Source organism: Capsicum annuum, chromosome 1, assembly GCF_002878395.1.
Source record: "Capsicum annuum cultivar UCD-10X-F1 chromosome 1, UCD10Xv1.1, whole genome shotgun sequence".
Lineage (NCBI taxonomy): Eukaryota > Viridiplantae > Streptophyta > Magnoliopsida > Solanales > Solanaceae > Capsicum > Capsicum annuum.
In genome coordinates, this window is record NC_061111.1 from 25,617,361 (window position 1) to 25,636,240 (window position 18,880).

General features: G+C 34.0%; 1 protein-coding gene and 1 pseudogene across 1 annotated transcript; one reads left to right on the plus strand and one right to left on the minus strand.

Annotated features, from left to right (window-relative positions):
- Positions 1 to 371: 371 nt before the first annotated feature.
- LOC107870251 lies at positions 372 to 5,253 on the plus strand (annotated as a pseudogene).
- Positions 766 to 1,526, minus strand: LOC107870260 (F-box protein CPR1). Its single transcript, XM_016716730.2, is given in 2 exon segments — positions 766 to 836; positions 839 to 1,526. Coding segments are annotated over 2 exon segments (759 nt in total).
- Positions 5,254 to 18,880: the final 13,627 nt, after the last annotated feature.

Here is an 18,880-nt window from a genome sequence, read left to right on the forward strand (position 1 = left end):
TAGTAACTTATATCTGTCATTAAAATACACTAATAAATAGTTCAAGAGGGTTATATGACCCAACAAAGTTCATGTTATGTTACAGCAAATTTCATCAAAATTTAGATATATTTTGAACCCTTTTTCCTAAAGTTTATAAGTCAGTTTGGTATCAGGATTCCATATAAAACTTAACGGGAAAATCTTTTTTATTTAATAAATAATTTGGTTTTCATTAAATACCAAATATTAAGCATATTAATATCTTCTACTTAATTCGAACCCAAATACCGTAATTTTGAAATTTTACTCTCAAATATCATGCAAAATTACCAAATTGCCGAATTCTGTTCGATAATTCCATATTTAGAATTTCATGCCCAGCCATAAACATCATTTAAGTTTTCCAGCATTGACCAAAAACGTCCCTGAATTAATTTTCTAATTTGACAGATTGTAATATTCTCACATTTACTCTCTTTTTCAACTTGAGTAAATTGTGACAATCGGCACTCTTTCCCCCTCAAGGATTGTCGACAATGGAAACCTACCCTTATGGCAGCAGCCTCCTCATACCTAGCTGCTGTAAATTCTATGAAAGGACCATCAGTGCTAAAAAGGACCATCGAGGCAGTTTAAAGTGTTTCCTTTGGATAGGTATGATCATCAAGGTGGTGCCATTGGGCTATTCTAACATTATACCATGCATCAGTTACGTTACCTAAAAGCAGACAAAAGGCATTCTCTCAATTCAGTCAAATTCAATTGGGATGGCTTGACCGAATTCTAAGGAAATGGCATCTCCTCAAACCTCTCACTTCCAAAATTGAAACCAACAAGAATCAAAAAACTCCCCTCAATAATGGATTCTTAGTTGCTATCCAGTTCAATGCACCTCCAGCAAACGTGACATTATTTTCTGTATGCAGCCAGTAATTATAATCCTGAACCTTTTTCCACACGCCCAACTTCAAACTATAAACCATCACCTCAGAGACTAAGGAAGGTTGATCTTGATCGTATGGGTGATACCTTTGTGGTATTGTAACCACCTTATAATCATTGTCAGAATCATCATACCCAAAACCACCACAAATTTCGGCCAACCCAATACCATGTCCCTGTGGGATTCTGCTTGGAGGTTTCACTGGACGAATAGGCAATCTATGGAACATCTTGGTGGGTAGATTCCACAAAGCAACATTATCATTCAAGTTGTTGGATGTAAAAAACAAACCACGAAAACAACCTAGTACCTGAGTTGCACAATAGAGTTGCTTCAATGGATGCTCAAGCTCTATTGGTTGTTGGTTTGATGCTCCGTTACAAATTGAACTAAAGTCAAGCGACAAAAGGTTGTGAGCATTGAGAATAAGCTTAGTATTTGTGTTGGGTTTCAATGTTTGTTGGTTGAGGTGAGCTTCGATGAATTTTGGGTTGTCGATAAGGGATTTGAATGATTTTGATACACATCTGAATTTCATCAGTGCCTTCACTGGAAGTCAAGTAGGTATTTCACTGATTACTTTAGGCAGAACGTCAAACATTGTTGTGTGGAGATGAAATGTTTGATCATTGGAGTTAAGTGTTTATGGAAATGATGAGAGATACTGATTTTGGTAATAACTTTTGTGAGAATTTGACCGAAATCATCCCTCTTGTTTCACCCAACTTTAACTACGTCCTTACAATATTTCACTTAACTTAAAACATGCTTTAAGTTTCCCAAAGTTGATCAAAAACATAACTTTCCGTCTATATTTAACATAATCTAATTTTCTCTTTAGGGAATCCGATGTTAGTTTTTAGCTCCAGTTGGAAAGATATCGCAGCACAATTCTACTGAAAAAGGGATTGAATCATCTGAAGCGGTTAAGATTATTCAATCAAATTATGTAGCTACTGGAAATGATCAAAATTGTTGTTCAACTGTTAATAATAATAATTTACAGTTAGAGAAAGGATGGTTGATAGTTCCACCTCGAGCATATGTTGGAATAAATAAGAATTAGTGAAGCTTTAGCACAGTAGCAATATGCCCCTTCGCCAACCAATATACCCTTACCCTATCTCAAGCTTCCTAAAAGTGCCTTTTTGTTCCGTCAAGAGGAAGAAGAATGAAGATTGTGTGAGAAAAGAGAGGAAAAAGAAAATCACGTGAAAATTTTAGAATCTATCAAATATGGACGGAAAATTAATAGAGGGGCGTTTTAATCAACTTTAGAAAACTTACAGCATGTTTTAGGTTAAGTGAAATATTGTAAGGATGAAGTGAAAGTTGGGCTTAAACAAGAGGGATGATTTGGTCAAATTTCAACAAAAGTTATTACCAAAATCAGTATCTCTTGTCATTTCCATAAACACTAAACCCTAGTGAGTGGCCCTTTCATCTACATACAACAATGTCTAATGTTCTGCCTGAAGTAATCAATGAAATCCTTACTCGACTTCCAGTGAAGTCGCTGATGAAATTCAGATGCGTATCGAAATCATTCAAATCCCTTATTGATAGCCCAAAATTCATCGAAGCTCACCTCAACCAACAAACACTAAAACCCAACTCAAATACAAAGCTTATTCTTAACGCTCACAACCTTTTTTCTGTTGACTTCAATTCAATCTGTAACGGAGTATCAACCCAACAACCAATAGAACTTGAGAAACCATTGAAGCAGCTCCATCGCCCAACTCAAGTACTAGGTTCTTGCCGTGGTTTGTTTTTTATATCCAACAACTTGAAGTATAATGTTGTTGTGTGGAATCCATCCACTAAGATGTTCTGTAGATTGCCTATTTGTCCAACGAAACCTCCAAGTAGAACTCCACGGGGTTTGGGGTTTGTCCAAATTTGTGGTGGTTTTGGGTATGATGATTCTGACAATGGTACCACCCATATGATCAACCTTCCTTAGTCTCTTGAGTGATGGTTTATAGTTTGAAGTTGCGCGTGTGGAAAAAGGTTCAAGATTGTACTTACTGGTTGATTCCGGATGATAATGGCACGCTTGCTGGAGGTGCATTGAACTGGTTAGCAACTAAGGATCCTCTTTTGAGGGGGAGTTCTTTGATTCTTGTTGGTTTTAATCTTGGAAGTGAGAGATTTGAGATGTCGTTTCCTCAGAATATGGGCAAGCCATGCAGATTGAATTTGACTGTATTGGGAGAATGCCTTTGTCTTATTTTAGGTTACGTCTCTACTACAAATACTCATGTGTTAAATCATATTGACATATGGGTAATGAAGGCCTATGGAGTTAAAGAGTCTTGGGTAAAGTTGTTTTCAGTTGGGCAGTCAGAGGGTGTTCACTATTTCAGACATCTAAAGCCAATATCATATTCAATAACTGGTAGAGAAGTTCTTCTGGAAATAAATCATAGAAAGTTCATGTGGTACGATCTTGAGGAGAAGGCGCTCAATCATGTTACGATTAGTGTGGGGTTGGACAATTTCGAATCCTTTGTCGGTTTGGAAACTCTTGTCCCCTTATATGAAGGTGAAAATGAAAGGACAGAACTTTAAAGCAATTCGAGCGAAGTTTAAAATTAGAGTATAGAAAGGTGAGTGAATGCATATTTTATTTTATGTTTCTGACTTATTGTTTTTTCTCCTTGGCAATGGAGACTTAGCAAGCATTTGCAGTTTGTTTGATTAAGCTGTATAGTGGAAATCAGGTTCTCTACTAACTGAACATGGAGACTTAGCAAGTATTTGCAGTTTGTTTGATTAAGCTAACTTATTCTAAATCCTGATTGTGTTTTCCTAGTGTTTGTATAAACTGCATCTTTTTCACTTGTATAAATCACATTAACCTGCTATATTGATGAATCAGAATACAATGACCCGGTTATACAATTTTAGTCAAGCAGGATACACATGCTGCTGCTTTTCTTCCATATTTGATGTGTGAGTATGTAACAGATGTTTTGGTGGGTGTGTTGTAATCCATTCTCATCATTACCACCACTTCCTCTGTCATCTTTGTGCCAAATTTTGATACTTTCTAGTGAAATCTTTCTCCGTGCTTAGCTTAGCTCTTCTTCTTCGTCTTTCTTTGTACTTCCTGATTTGCCTTTACTAGTTTTTGAGTTCGGTTGTAATGTACAGATTTCAGTTTCTCCCATTTTGTTTTTCTGTTTGGTTATAATTCTTGCTATTAACATTTTTTTCAAGGTATCGGCTAAACTGTTGATTGTGCAAGAATTTGGAGGTTAGCTTTTTTCTATTTTGTGGGTTTAAGGTTTAGAGTAAAGTAGTTTTGATGTAGATTACTGAAAAGAACTAGGACCTTAATCGTGGGAAAGAAATTTTTTTACTAATGAAGAAAGATGTGGAGTTAATAAGTAGACCTAGCTAAATAGCTTAGCCCAGGAAGAAATAGCGGAAGTTCTCTAGGCAAAAATATGGCGCAGAGAATAATTTGTACGCATAACTAAAACCCATGTTTCTATATGTACTAATATGTATTGTTCTACTGAATCAAACAGAGGTGAATCAGTCAACACTGAGTTCGTTTTATGATTATAAGTTGGCCATGTTGAGATCGTTCGTACTGGGGATGCATTGATTTTGTGGTAGCACGTGGAGATCTTCCGTGCTGGTATATGGACCTCGCGAGTCCCTCATGAGTCACAAACTCTCAATGTGTTTCCGAGAAATATCTTGTGTATATAGTTGAGAGTTTACAGGGCATTTGTGTCATATCATCTCATTGCATTGCATTGCATTACACCTTCCATCTTTACTTGATTTTTGTGCTTAATTGATGTTTGAATTTCGTGGCATCTAACTATAACTATCTCTATTTCAGTGAAAACTTAATTGTTGTGTAATATGATTTTTGTTTAAAATCCTGTCACTACTTCGTTGTTGGTCTATGAGACATATTGGGTACACGTGGTTTCGTACTCATACTGCACTGGTTGTACTCTTTTATGGTGCAGATACAATTCCGAGCACTAGTACATCTCATGGATCTTTCTGAGTCCAAGCGTGGATTACTTGGAGTTGTGGTGAGCTGCTTGGCTGTTATGTGGCGCACACCTTCATTTATCTTTTATTAATTCTGTTGTTTAGTTTTAGACAAGGTACTTAGACTTGTCGTTCCAGTTCCATACTTGTATCGTAATGTAGAAGCTCTTGTACTTTTGACTCCAAATCTTGGGTGGTACTTTTGTACTTGTCGTTCTGTGGTATTTGAGATATTTGGGTTGTCTCTTACTTCTCTTCTTGATTAATTAAATTGGATTTATAAAACAATGGGGTTGATTTACCAATTGGTTGGGGACATAGGTGCCATCACGACTTGTGTTTTTTGGGTCGTGACAATAACAAGTAGTTTCTAACTGAAGCACTGGTATCACCAAAATTGATGAGGCTGGATGAAATTTCATCTCTTTTTATGTCTTCTTGTTGTATTTTCGTGCTTTATCTTCCCAGTGCCTATACATAATTTGTAGCTTTTTAGTCCTTGCACAGTGTTGCAAATTTATTCTCGGTCGTTCATTACATCTATCTATATGTAAATTGCTTGAATTTTGGAGACTGCTATATGATAGGTTCAAAGGTGATTTGGATGCTTTTTATGTTGCTGCACAGCATAGAAATAAAAACAGACAATTGCACAAATTGATATTAATTTAGTGTTTATGGACCCTCCTTTGATAAAAGTAATTCTTCTTGTAAAGCCAGTTGAACAGCTTCTTTTCCGCTGGAAAAGAGATGACCCTCATTTGCAGAACATGGAATAGTTCTGGTACTTACTTTCTTTTCTATGTTCTACTAAAGAAAACAAATGACAACTTCAAGTTCAATAAATGAGCTAGATATTCTTATTATCTTTATATTGAGCGAGAGTGGCCACTGGACGATATTTTGCCAATTCCAATTTTGAACTACCGCTGACTTGTCTCATAGTTTTTAACTAAGTGGCTTACACCAACAAATTCACCATTACCGAAGTAAAATCTGTCAAAACCATTTCTTATTATTTTATTTTTTTGGTAATCGAAGTGTTTTATTAATCACCAAAGTGCAACATTTCATACCGATAGCTAGCTATACACAGCTTGCTATATGTCTCATAACAGCAAAACACGAACTGCACTAGAACACAAGGCTATGTATGACAATTTGCAGCCTAGGTGGAGCTCTAACACATATGACATAGACTATCCCTTTAGCTATACATTCCCAAGGTCGACTCTTCTTCTCAAAGATTCTCATATTTCTCTCAATCCATAGTGCATGACTGACTTCGGTACTCGGCATCTTGAATACTAAAGCTTGCTGTGACTTCCCTTTTGCAATTGCTTATCATCCACTGCTGATGTTGATCCCAAGTATCTGGGTAATAGCTCTGTATCCCCAGCCACAGCAACACCCTATTCTCACACTGGACAAATAAATGTTCCTTGGTCTCCTCTTGAATCCTGACAAATGCAACACTTTGTATCCACTTCTAGACCCTATCTATGTAACTTGTCTGCAGCTAACATTTTGCCCTGAAAGTGTAACATTTTGCTAGCTGCATTGTTGAACATGTAACACTTCCATGGCACTGTGTTTCTGGGAGCTAATGACTGAGTGTTTATTTGCCTCACCAAGCTTTTCACGGTGTTCTGCAGCTGCAGCTATGATAACAATGATTTTGCTTTAAACAGTTTCCTTATCATCCAGCATGCTTGCTTAGGTATATTGACAGAGTCCATTTCTTATCTGATTACGTTTAATCACAAGAGTTATTATATCATGCATACGTACAATCTACAGTCCCTTTTAGCAAACTGCACATGCTTCTTGCAAATTGCAGTTTTCATTATCACAATGTTCACTTTACCATTCCTTTTCCCAACGACAAGTTGGATTAGGGGAAAGCATATTATATCCACTCCTTTTAACTCATTCTTCTTCAAATTATTAAGTTCAGTTCTCTTCCTTGGGTAAATAAATTACCTTTGATGTTATTTTAGCATTTTAATATTATTATTTAATATTATTATAATGCATGATTCTTGAAAGCTATGCAGCATTTTTAGAGTGTGTACCATACTGATTTTAGTGTTTTACTCTAATAGTTGCCTATCAGTGGAACAAGTCAACTAACGTGGTTCATGCAAGTAAAAATAAAGACAATTATTTTTACATGGAAAACACCCGGCTCAGGAAAGGTGTAAAAAACCACGACCTGCACCTCGTGTAAAAAACCACGACCTGCACCTCTACAGGATTTAAGTCCAATTTCACTAATACTCTTAGCCTCAACAATCAACAAATTACAAGACTTCTTGTAAACTAGAAATTAATATTTCTAACTCCTATTTCTACAATAACACAAATCTTCCCAAGATAAGTGTACCAAGTCTTCGAGTTCCCTAACTTGAAGACACAACTCCTAACTCAGCTTATATTTCACTGAGACTAGAAATAAAACACATTACAACTCAAAGAACCAACCTACTACAAAGTTTAAGACTTTCTAAGTAAAGGACCAGGTTCTTCTTCAAGTTAGTGAACTGATTTTCTAATTGTTGGCGGATATGTTTGTTTTTAGCATGTAAAGTTGTTTTCTTTTGTTGAAAAGAATAGTTAATATTGATTGTTTTGCCTTTTGTCCTTATTCTTTGATTATTATGGACAAAGTTTTGATCTTTGCTTAAAATGCGTGCTCATGCTTTGTTTAAATTCATTATTGGTGGATATGTTTGCTTTTAGTATGTAAAGTTATTTTTTTTATATCGAAAAGGAATAGTTACTATTGTTAAGGGTCTGTGAAATTGTTTCTCAATCTGAAGTAGTGATCTACTCATTTTTCTGATCAAAACTGTCTTTGATTTTCTCTTGTTTAGATTGAAAAGTTGTTAGGGTTATAGAATTTGTTGAAATGGTGTAGAACTAAAATAGGAGTTGGCATAATTGGACACTTTTTCTTAGAATTAATCTTTTACTATTTCTCCTATCTTGTTTTTGAATATGATTTCTCAAATATGCTTAATATATGCTATTTGCTTCACTTTGCTTATTGGTTTACTTCCTAAAGTGTTTTTATTCATTTAGACGTCCCATTGTTATTCACATGCTACAGTGAATTTTTCTTCTAAGTTATAGATATGTTGATTGACTCCACTTTGTATTAAACAGTGTTTTTGCATTAATATGTCCTGTATTTCATCTTTGAGGTGCTATGAAAGATTTCCTCATCTCTTGCTCATTCTCCTTTTCTTTGTTTAATGAAAACATCTATTAGACTTTATCATATCATAGTAGTTGGAGCAAATATGTGTTAATCTATTAGTCCAAATTTTAAACAACTATGCTTGTGGATTCATGTCTACTTTTCAAGCTAGTTAATCATATTCTGCTAGATTCAATTTTTTGTAAGATTATTTAGGAGATTGGTTAATTTTCTTTTCGTTGGATAATTTGGCTTGTTTTGATATCATAGGTTGCTATTTCTTCATTCTTGAGAATGCTATTTTTTCCATCTCATCATTTATCTATTAATTGTAGAATTTTCAAACATGTTAATTCTTTTTGTTTTATCTTTTCCTTTGCATGAATCTGTTTTGGAGTCCAAAAGGACTCCTTTCCTCTTGCATTTTGTGATGGGCTAACGCGGTCTATCTCTCTGATTCAAGTCTGAAGGTTAAACCCAAAGTCGATTATATGGCGTGCGGGTGCAAGAAGATGAAAGAAGAAGGAAAATGGGTCAAAACTCATTGATGAGGTTATTAAGAGACTTGAAAACTCTCAATTTTTACTATTGCCTTATTTTTATTTATTCATTTAGTCGTTTATTTATTCATTCTCTTATGCTTTGAAGCCAAAGTTATAATTTAATACAGGTGAATCGGATTTTGGGCCTCAAAGGTTCGAAAACTATCTTAGAATAGGTTATGGGTCAAAAGCCCAAGTATTTAGATTACAACAAGTGAGGATGGACCAAAATCCCAAATTAGCTTTGGACACAATTTATGGATTTGGCCCTAATGGCTTAATTCATTTAGTCTCCCCCTTTTCCCTTAATATGCTAATTATTCTTAGTTTTTATAGACTTAGTTAAAAATTTCGGCTAAGTCGTCAAAATTTGTTTTGCACAAATCTTGAAGACAATTTTTTCCTTAATCATTTTATTTTCAAAAATCAATTTCCCTATTTAAAGTTAATCAAAAGAGTTATTTTCATATAGTATGGATAACCGCAAGTTAGCGGATACTCTTGGTGCCTTAAAAACCTTTCAAGAGTATTAATAGGAACCACTTACTCGGAATTTTTAAACTTAAAAGATTTTTTTCGTTTTGAATCTTTTAAGTAATATTTTTAGTTTTTCTTGATGTTTTCTCAAAAATCAAGTGGCAACGCTTTGATTTCTTAAATTATTTCAAACTTTACTTTAAGGTTTCGAAATAGTTTAAAAAGTCAAAAATAATATTTTTCAAACCCTTTGATTGAAAAAAGGGGCAAAACAGGAAGCAAAAGATGTTCTTCTATTTGACGACTTAAGTCTTCAAAGGTTCATCTCTGAAGATGCTCAATAATTGCTTGAAGAGACACCGGATAAGAAGAAATTTATTATAATAGAGGCATGGAAACACTCGGACTTCTTATGAAGGAATTATATACTAAGTGGCCTCTAAGACAACCTGTACAATGTGTACATCGGTATGAAGACCTCGAAAGAGTTATGGAATGCTTCGAAACGAAAGTATATAACTGAGGATGCAGGAACTAAAAATTTCTTTGTTGTAAAGTTCCTTGACTACAAATGATTGACAGTAAGACTGTCGTCTCTCAAGTACAAAAATTTCAAGTAATCATCCATGATCTCCTGTCAGAAGGTATGAATATAGTAAATACCTTATTTGAACATGTTAAGTTTACTCTTGATAATCACATGACCTTGGTTGTAGGTTTGATTATGAATGAGGATTTTCAAGTAGCGGTCATAATAGAAAAGTTGCCACCTTTGTGGAAGGACTTCAAAAACTACTTGAAGCATAAGAAGAAGGAGATGTCAGTTAAAGACCTCATTGTGAGGTTGCGTATTGAAGAAGATAACAAAGCTACCGAGAAGAGGTCAAAATGGAATTCCATAATCAATGGAGCTAATATTGTGGAGGATGACCCTAACAACTCAAAGAAATGAAAGAAAGCATCTGGACAACAAAGCAATCCTTCAAAGGGAATTGCTTTAATTGTGTCAAAGATGGCCATAAGTTTGTAGATTGTCGGGCCCCTAAGAAATGCAAGAAGAAAGATCAAGCCAACTTAGCTAAATTCAAAAATAAAATGGATGATCTATATGTCATGCTTTCAGAATGCAACTTGGTAGGTAATCATAGAAAATGATGGATTGATTCCGGTGCCATCCGGCATGTCTGTTCCAACAAGCAGTTGTTTGCTTCGTATGCTCCGACTCAAGATGAGGGGAAAATTTATATGGTTAACTCCACAACAGCAAAGGTTGAAGGAACGAGAAAAATTTGCTTGAAGATAACATTTGACAAAGTGTTGACACTCAACAATGCCCTTCATGTACTGGAGTTGAGAAAGAACTTGGTTTTTATATCACTTATGATCAAAAATAGATTCAAATATGTATTTGTTTCTGATAAGGTTGTAATTAGCAAAGGAGAAGTGTATATAGGAAAAGGTTACCTCACCGAGGTTCTGTTTAAGATCAATGTAAGGACTGTTAAGATCAATAAAAGTTCTAATTTTTCTTACTTGTTTGAGTCTAATGAATTATGGCATGAACGATTAGGACATGTCAATTACAAAACTTGTGAAAACTGATTAACTTAGAAGTTTTGCCAAACTTTGAGTGCAATAAATCAAAGTATCAAACTTGTGTGGAATCAAAGTATGCTAAGCATCCGCATAAGTCTGTTGAAAGGAATTTCAATCCCTTAGACTTAACCCACACAGACATTTGTGATATGAAGTCAACACCATCTCGTGGTAGGAAAAAGTATTTTATAACTATTATTCACGATTTCACTAAGTATTATTATGTATATTTGCTAAATAGTAAGGATGAAGCAATAGACGCATTTAGCCAATATAAACAGAAGTTGAAAATCAGCTAGAGAAAAAGATCAAAATGCTAAGAAGTGATAGAGATAGAAAGTATAAATCTCCTTTTGCATAGATATGTATAGATAAGAGAATTATTCATCAAAATACTGCCCCATATTTACCTCAATCAAATGGGATTGCAAAAATGAAAAACCAAACATTAAAAGAAATGATAAATGTCTTACTTATAAGTTCAGGTTTACCACAAAACTTGTGGGTTGTAGATATCACTACAGCTAATCGAATACTCAATAGAGTTTCCTATAGTAAGCCACTTTCAATTCCATATGAGAAATGGAAAGGAAGGAAACCCAACTTGAAATATTTCAAAGTGTGGGTATATCTAGCGAAAGTCTAAGTTCCTATGCCTAAAAGGGTATAGATAGGACCTAAGACTGTGGACTGCATATTCATTGAATATGATAAAATCATTAAAGCATGTAGGTTTTTGGTTCATAAATTCAAACATCCGAATATCAATGAAAATACGGTAATTGAATCAGATAATGTTAAGTTCTTTGAACACACTTATCCGCATAAAACTAGATATGAGCGGTCTAGTAGGGGCTTTAAACGACCTCAAGATGAACCAAGAGAGAATGTACAAATGATGTGAATTCAAGGCGTAGAACACGTCAAAGAACGTCAACTTCCTTTGAATTAGATTTTGTAACGTTTCTCCTAGAAAATGAGCCTTAAATATTTAAAGAAGCAATGTCATCTTCAGACTCATCCTTTTAGAAAGAGGCAATCAATAGTGAGATTGATTCAATCTTGAGCAACCACACTTGGGATTTAGTTGATTTTCCTATAGGAAATAAACCTCTAGGTTCTAAACGAATCTTCAGAAAGAAAATGAAAGCTGATGGTAATATTGACAAATACACAGCAAGACTTATAGTGAAAGGCTTTAAACAATAAAGGCCTTGATTATTTTGATACATACTTGTCTGTAACAAGGATAACGTCCATTCGGATGTTAGTTGCCTTAGCAGTCGTATATGGTCTTGAAATCTATCAAATGGATGTGAAAACAGCATTCCTAAATGGGGAATTGAAGGTAGAAATTTACATGGAACAACCTGAGGGTTTTGTAGTTCCTAATAAGAAAAATAAAGTGTGTAAATTTGTTAAGTCACTTTATAGACTAAACAAACAACCAAACAGTGGCATGCGAAGTTTAACCAAACCATGTTGGCAAAAGGCTTCAAGATAAATGAATGTGATAAATATGTATACATTAAAGACACTCCAAATCACAAGGTCATTGTTTGTTTGTATGTGGATAGTATATTAATCATCAGTAGACATATTTCTGAAATAAATACTAAGAAAGGAATGCTTGAGAGCAAGTTTGATATGAAAGACCTAAGAGTTACGGATGTGATCTTAGGGATAAGAATCCATAAAACTCCACAAAGGTTGGTATTGTTACAGTCTAAATATATTGAAACGCTATTTGACAAATTCAAGTATTTGTATTTCGGTATTGCCAAGACTCCATTGGACGTAAGCTTTGAACTTCAAAAGAATGAAGGTAAAGTGACTCACAGTTGGACTACGCAAGAGTGTTGGAAAGCTTGATGTATATCATGAATTATATGCGACTAGATATAGTATGTGTTATTAGTAAATTGAGTCAGTACAGGACAAATCCTAATCAAACTTATTGGATGGCAAGGAAAAGAGTTTTGGGGTATCTAAAACGTACTCAAGACTATGCTTTGCATTAAGAAAATACCAACGGTAATTGAAGAATATAGTGATGTAAATTAGATCACCAAATCAAATGAAGTAAAATTCACGAGTGGGTATGTATTTACTTTAGGTAGAGGAGCGGTCTCATTGAAATCATCCAAACAGACATATATTGTCCGCTCTATAATAGAATCTGCATTTATCTCAATAGATAAATCTGGTGAAGAAGCTTAATAGCTCCAAAATTTCTTGAAAGATATTCCTTATTGGCCCAAAATTTTAGCACCAGTATGTATACACTATGATAGTCAAGCGACAATAGGTAGGGAAGAGAGAATGATGTAAAATAATAAATCTCATCATATAAGACGAAGACATCATACCGTTAGAGAACTACTCTCTAGTTGAATTATCATTGTTGACTATGTGAAGTCATAGTATAATATGTTGGATCCACTTACAAAAGGCCTATTTAGAAAGAGAGTTGAGAGATCATCGAAGGGAATGGATTTAAGGCCAAGGACAAGTCAGCATGACAGTAACTCTACCTAGCAGACTAGAGATCCAAAAATTTAGGCTCAAGGAGATCAAACAAAGTTGTGACTGACGGTTTAACATTGTCAATATACTCACACCATTCTCATATGAAGACAATGTTCAGAAAACAAGGATAAGGCTTATGGTTTAAAGCTTTTTAGTCGTTTCTAAGTTTTATAGGTTTGACAAAATAGTTTGATCTATAGAATTAAACATTTAGGAATCACCTATGTGAGGGTGAAGTGGAAGTTGTTTCAAGAAGAATGTTAGTAAAGGCTTATTCTCTATGCCCTCATGAAACTAGGACGTGTTCATGGCTGAAATGAATAAAACCATGAGAATCATAAACGATAAAAGGTTGGTTATGTGACTTGTGTTGTCTAGGTGTACATTAAAGTTCGATGGTTCAAAGATATCAAATTTACCGATTGACCAGCGTATTCAGTGCATGTTTACTACGAAAAGTTCAAAGAAAAATCTACATATCCAGATGTAATTGGTCTTTTCTTGTTGATCACACACTTATCCGTAAATATTTTATTAAAATAGTCATTCCCTATTTATGTGGGTATTATTGGCTTTTAAGAGGTGTGAATGAAAAATAAATAGATGTTTTTTCCGAAAATACACCAAGAGAAAGTATGCAATTTGAATAGGCACCTTTTCGGATTGAATGGTTATGACTTTTTCAATGAGTTGTGACTTTTTCAAAGAGTTTCACCTTTATAAAGGGGTGCACCTTTCTGAACCATTGCTTCTCTTCATGAAACAACACCTTGATGGCTATAAATACCTGAATTTTTCCTCAGGCAAATATAATTTTTTTGAGTAGAAAAATAATCTTCTTCTTTTTATTCTAAAAACTCTCGTCTGATCATCAAATCGTTAAGTGTGTTCGAAGTTTCTAAAAATTTGAGGTACCGTTATTTTCAGAAAGAGAACCATTTTATCCTGGGAGGAAAGATTTCATAACCTCTAGTACTTGAGGGGAATAAATTTCTTAAGGACACAACGTATATTCGGTGGACTTGATTCTACAATTTTCTGCTTCATCTTCTTTCTTAGAGTTGATAAAGACTTTACTTTGATAGTTCATTTGATTATTCATTTGGACTTGTGTTTGAAGTTGTTGTAACTTCATTGTAGTTCTTGAAAGTTATTCTTGAATTTAGTATTGAAGTTTGGGTTGAAACATATAGATTTTTGTCCGCGGAATAACATACTTCAAAAGAGACCAAGTAGTTTCTACTTCCCTACAAATTTTATTGCAGAGATGATCTCCAAATTTCTTAAGCTTTTTGGCTAGATCAACTCCCATTTATTTTTTCTCCAGAAAGATAGCGCGTTAATCTTTCTTATAAAATTTAACTACACTGTATAAAAACTACATATCATCACGTAGTAAGCTAACTTCCCCAGTTGATTACACTTATCCTTTTTCTTGTTCGATGATCTTTTGGTCTAATATACTTGATCAAATAATACCCCCTTCCGCATCAGGATATCAACTAGCAATTGCAAGGCTCCAAAAGTCTTTTTGGGGAAGTTCTTTTTAATGTGGAGTAACAATTTATATTTGATGAATCAATTTGAAAACATTTCTTGCAATATTAGAACAACAATGTGTAGGACAAGGTTCCAAAAGTCCTTTTTTACACTCTTTTACCTTTTAAGAAAGATATTATGTGGTTATTAAGAATGAAGGCATGGTGAATAGATTTCACTTGGTATATTTTGATTTATGCACAAATGGTACAATTTCTGCTTTCCTACAAATTTTATTGCATAGATTCTCCAAATTTCTAAAGCTTTTTGGCTAGATCTACTTATCCCTTTTAGTAATATACTTGATCGAGTAACACCCCCTCCCACATTAGGTGATCAACTAACAATTGCAAGGTTCCAAAAGTCTTGTTAGGGAAGTTCTTTTTAAAATAGAGTAACTATTATAAATGTATTACCATATATAATGAATGTTTATTTTAACATATATAGTGAATGTCTACTTTATCATATATAGTAAATGTCTATTTATGAAAAATTTAGAAACCCCAAGGTTATTTTTCCCCTATAAATAAAGGGGTTTTCCTTCATTGTGATTTACCTCTCAAGAGAAATAATAATCACTCTCTTTTCTCTCTCTATTCTTGTTGTTCTTACTTTATATTCTATAACACGTTATCAGCACGAAACTCTGGCAAAAAATGTGAGATTATAGATCTAAAGGTAATTTCAAGGTTAGTAATTCCTTATGTTATTTATCTTTTGCTACTAATGATATAATCATTGTTGGATTTGAGAAAAAATAAGTGGTTTGGCACCATTTATACTTTAAATTTATTCATGAAGAATAATATTGTTAAAAGATATGATGACGAATTTAAGTCTCATCTCATTAAGAGGGTACGACATTGGGTTAAAAGTTTCAATGCACCATGATGATAAGTTGTTGGGTTCAAGTTCCATCGAGTTATAGCCTAAGACACCTTTATATGGATAAGATATTGAGTCTGAATCTCAATACACCATATTGATGATATTATGATGGTTAAGGCAAAATAATGAATGTTTTGTGAAAAATCATGAAACATATCTCATTGATATACTCTATTCCATGAAGTGAATATGGTAGCAATATATAATGAATCTGAAAGTTGATAACTTGCTCCATTCTTGAACGAAATATGGTAGAAGTACATAATATGTCTGAAAGAAGACAAATGATTGAATGCACGGATATATGTGTGAAGGGACAACATGATAATAATCATCAAAAGTGATGATATTTTCACAGGCTATTATGATTATAAGGTATGTTCAAGAAAAATTCTCTACAATATATACACACCTCGATTTTCTCTTGAATTAGCAGTATTTTGAAAGAGGTTGTAAGCTATCATATTTGATAGACTTAAGGCACGATTGTATTCCATTCCTGTGAATGAGAATTTTGAGTCTTATAAGCACAGATCCATTCCCTAGGGTGAATGTGACTATATTTAGTAAAGCTTATCAATACAAACATGCACTTGATTGTGATGGTACCACAACTCACCTCCAAAAGAGGTAGAATAATTGAAAAGACATATTCTGCAATTTGCTCAAAAGTATTAAATATTATGTTTATTCTTATAAATTAAATCTGAAATTTACTAAAGCAAAAATCACATGTCATGGTAAACTTAGAGTTTACTAGTATAAAAATTCATAAGTTGACATGAACAATTGTGATATTCCAAAGATGTGTGTATTGAGTACTATACATGTATTAAAGAATTAGAAGATTCCTAAAAAATTATTCATGTTGTTTGTTCTCATGATAAGTTGGTTGGATCAACTAATGTTGGGATTGAATCCCTTAAATCTGAAAAGTATAAAAGGTGAATATGAGTCTGTTCACCTGTCATGTGAACTATTAAGATGCATCGATATAAGATAATCACATGTGAGTGTATTGTCAACCTGCAATTTGATATTCATAAAGTTGCTAGCTTAATATAAATCGAGTTAAGAGCATAATTTTCAGATTGTGTAATCAAGGCAATTCATATTGATAATGCTAGTTAAGTTGGTGTTAAATGTCTTTGATAAATAGTTGAACCATTGCTTATGAGAATAAAGCCTCATGTGTTGGTCTGAAGTATGATATATTGCATACAATAACATTTGTTTGCATTAGATCAAAAATTATGATTAATTCCTCCCTCTCAATTGGTTCAAGGTCGAGAATTAATTATTCCATCTAGTAGTTTTGATATGTGATATTTGATAAATGGATATACTATGATGCACAAAGATGGATTCTCTAAAGTAAATTGAGATGTATGTTAGTGTTCCTAACATGAGGGGAGATAATAAACAACTAAGTAATATATTGTGAATTATCATCAGATCCTCAGTCAAAAGATAATACAAATTCAAATGCTAGGAGCATTTGTTGATCCAATATTAATCTCATATTTAGTTGTAAATGCTCCACATTAAATGTCTCTGAAGGACAAAATCTATTGCATGCATGAAGCATGGTAAATCAATTTGTTCTAAATGTAATAATTCTTGAAAAAGAAAAAGGAGCAAATGGTCATAATAATAAGGTAATGTGCTCTTGAAGAGTCTATGACATAACACTTTATGAAACCTTACGAGAGATTCAGATAATGAAAATAATAAAGTGATGAGATCTCAAAATGTTATGTCACGTTGTGAATCGATACAAAATAATATATTGTCGATAATATATTTGATACAGTATTTACACAATATTGAAAAAGATTACAAGGATCTAAATTCTATGTTTATTTAAGCATGCTGACATAGAAATATTTATCAAGTGACAGAAATGATGCATCTTGGTAAGTGTAATGCCTCGAAAACTGATCCCGAGATGTCACACGGTGCTCAAGACTATGAGTAATCTCAAGCTAACCCTGTAAGCCTACTACTAAGTTTATAGCTCACATTAAAGTAATTTAATCAGATAGAAATGCTAAAATACTGAATATTATCAACACTGTCTGAGATCAACCAAATATATTGTCTGGAATACTAATGTTGAAAGTCTGAATATAATAGCTAGTAGTCCAACAAGCCTCTGCTACTAAGAAACTAGAGAGTCATTCGGACAAACCCCCAACTGACTCGGACTAAACTAAAAGCAACTACTCAAATACTATGAAAGCTAGAAATCTGGATAAATAGGCCCTCAAACCATAAGGACTCACCAACTATTAGAATATAGATAAAGATGCCCGAAATCACTCGCACTGCTGAAACTGAGCACCTGAACCTACATTATGAGACAATGTAGCACATAGACGTATATGTGGATCAGTACTTTGAGGATGTACTGAATATATGGGGCGGATGCATAAGTAAAAGTAATATCTTAATGTTATTAAAATTCATAGAATATGCATACTGTATGTAATGACTCACATGGCTGGAATAACTGAAACCTGAAAATCACAAATCACGAATAATAAAACATACTGTGTAAATCTGGTGAGCCATCACATTTAACGTCTAAAAGCTGAACTATTATCTATCATCCTTTTCTATTAAACTGTAGGGAAATTCCTTCAAAAGATGTTGTCTTATTATTACTAGTAGGGAAAATACTTTTAAAACTATTCTGAAAGTCTTTACTGATAGGGAGGTTATTCTAACCGACATAAACCATGTAAGATATCATGGATTCCAACGTCTCATTCCCCTAAAGGGAAAACCTCACGTTGGGGAGAGATGTCATACTCATGCCAGGGAGTATAACCTGAGCTAAGTGATCACATCTGTAACTATCATCCATATAGAAATGGGAATCCTGAATCTATACCTACGTTGGCTCGTAGTTCTAGGAAAGTAGGATGTGCGAAACCCACACTTTTTACTCGATGCTAAATACTACTCCCTTTAATCTTAATGCTGAATCTGTAGGAAATCCACTTTTTGGCTTGGTGGTAATTGGCGTGAGCTTTGGGGTGCTCCCTTTCAAGGTCTCAAGTTCGATACCCACTGGGTGCAAACAATTTCTGAGGGCCATCGGACTGGGTGAAACCCGAATTACCCGTGGTGCACTTGCGGGAAACTCCTTGC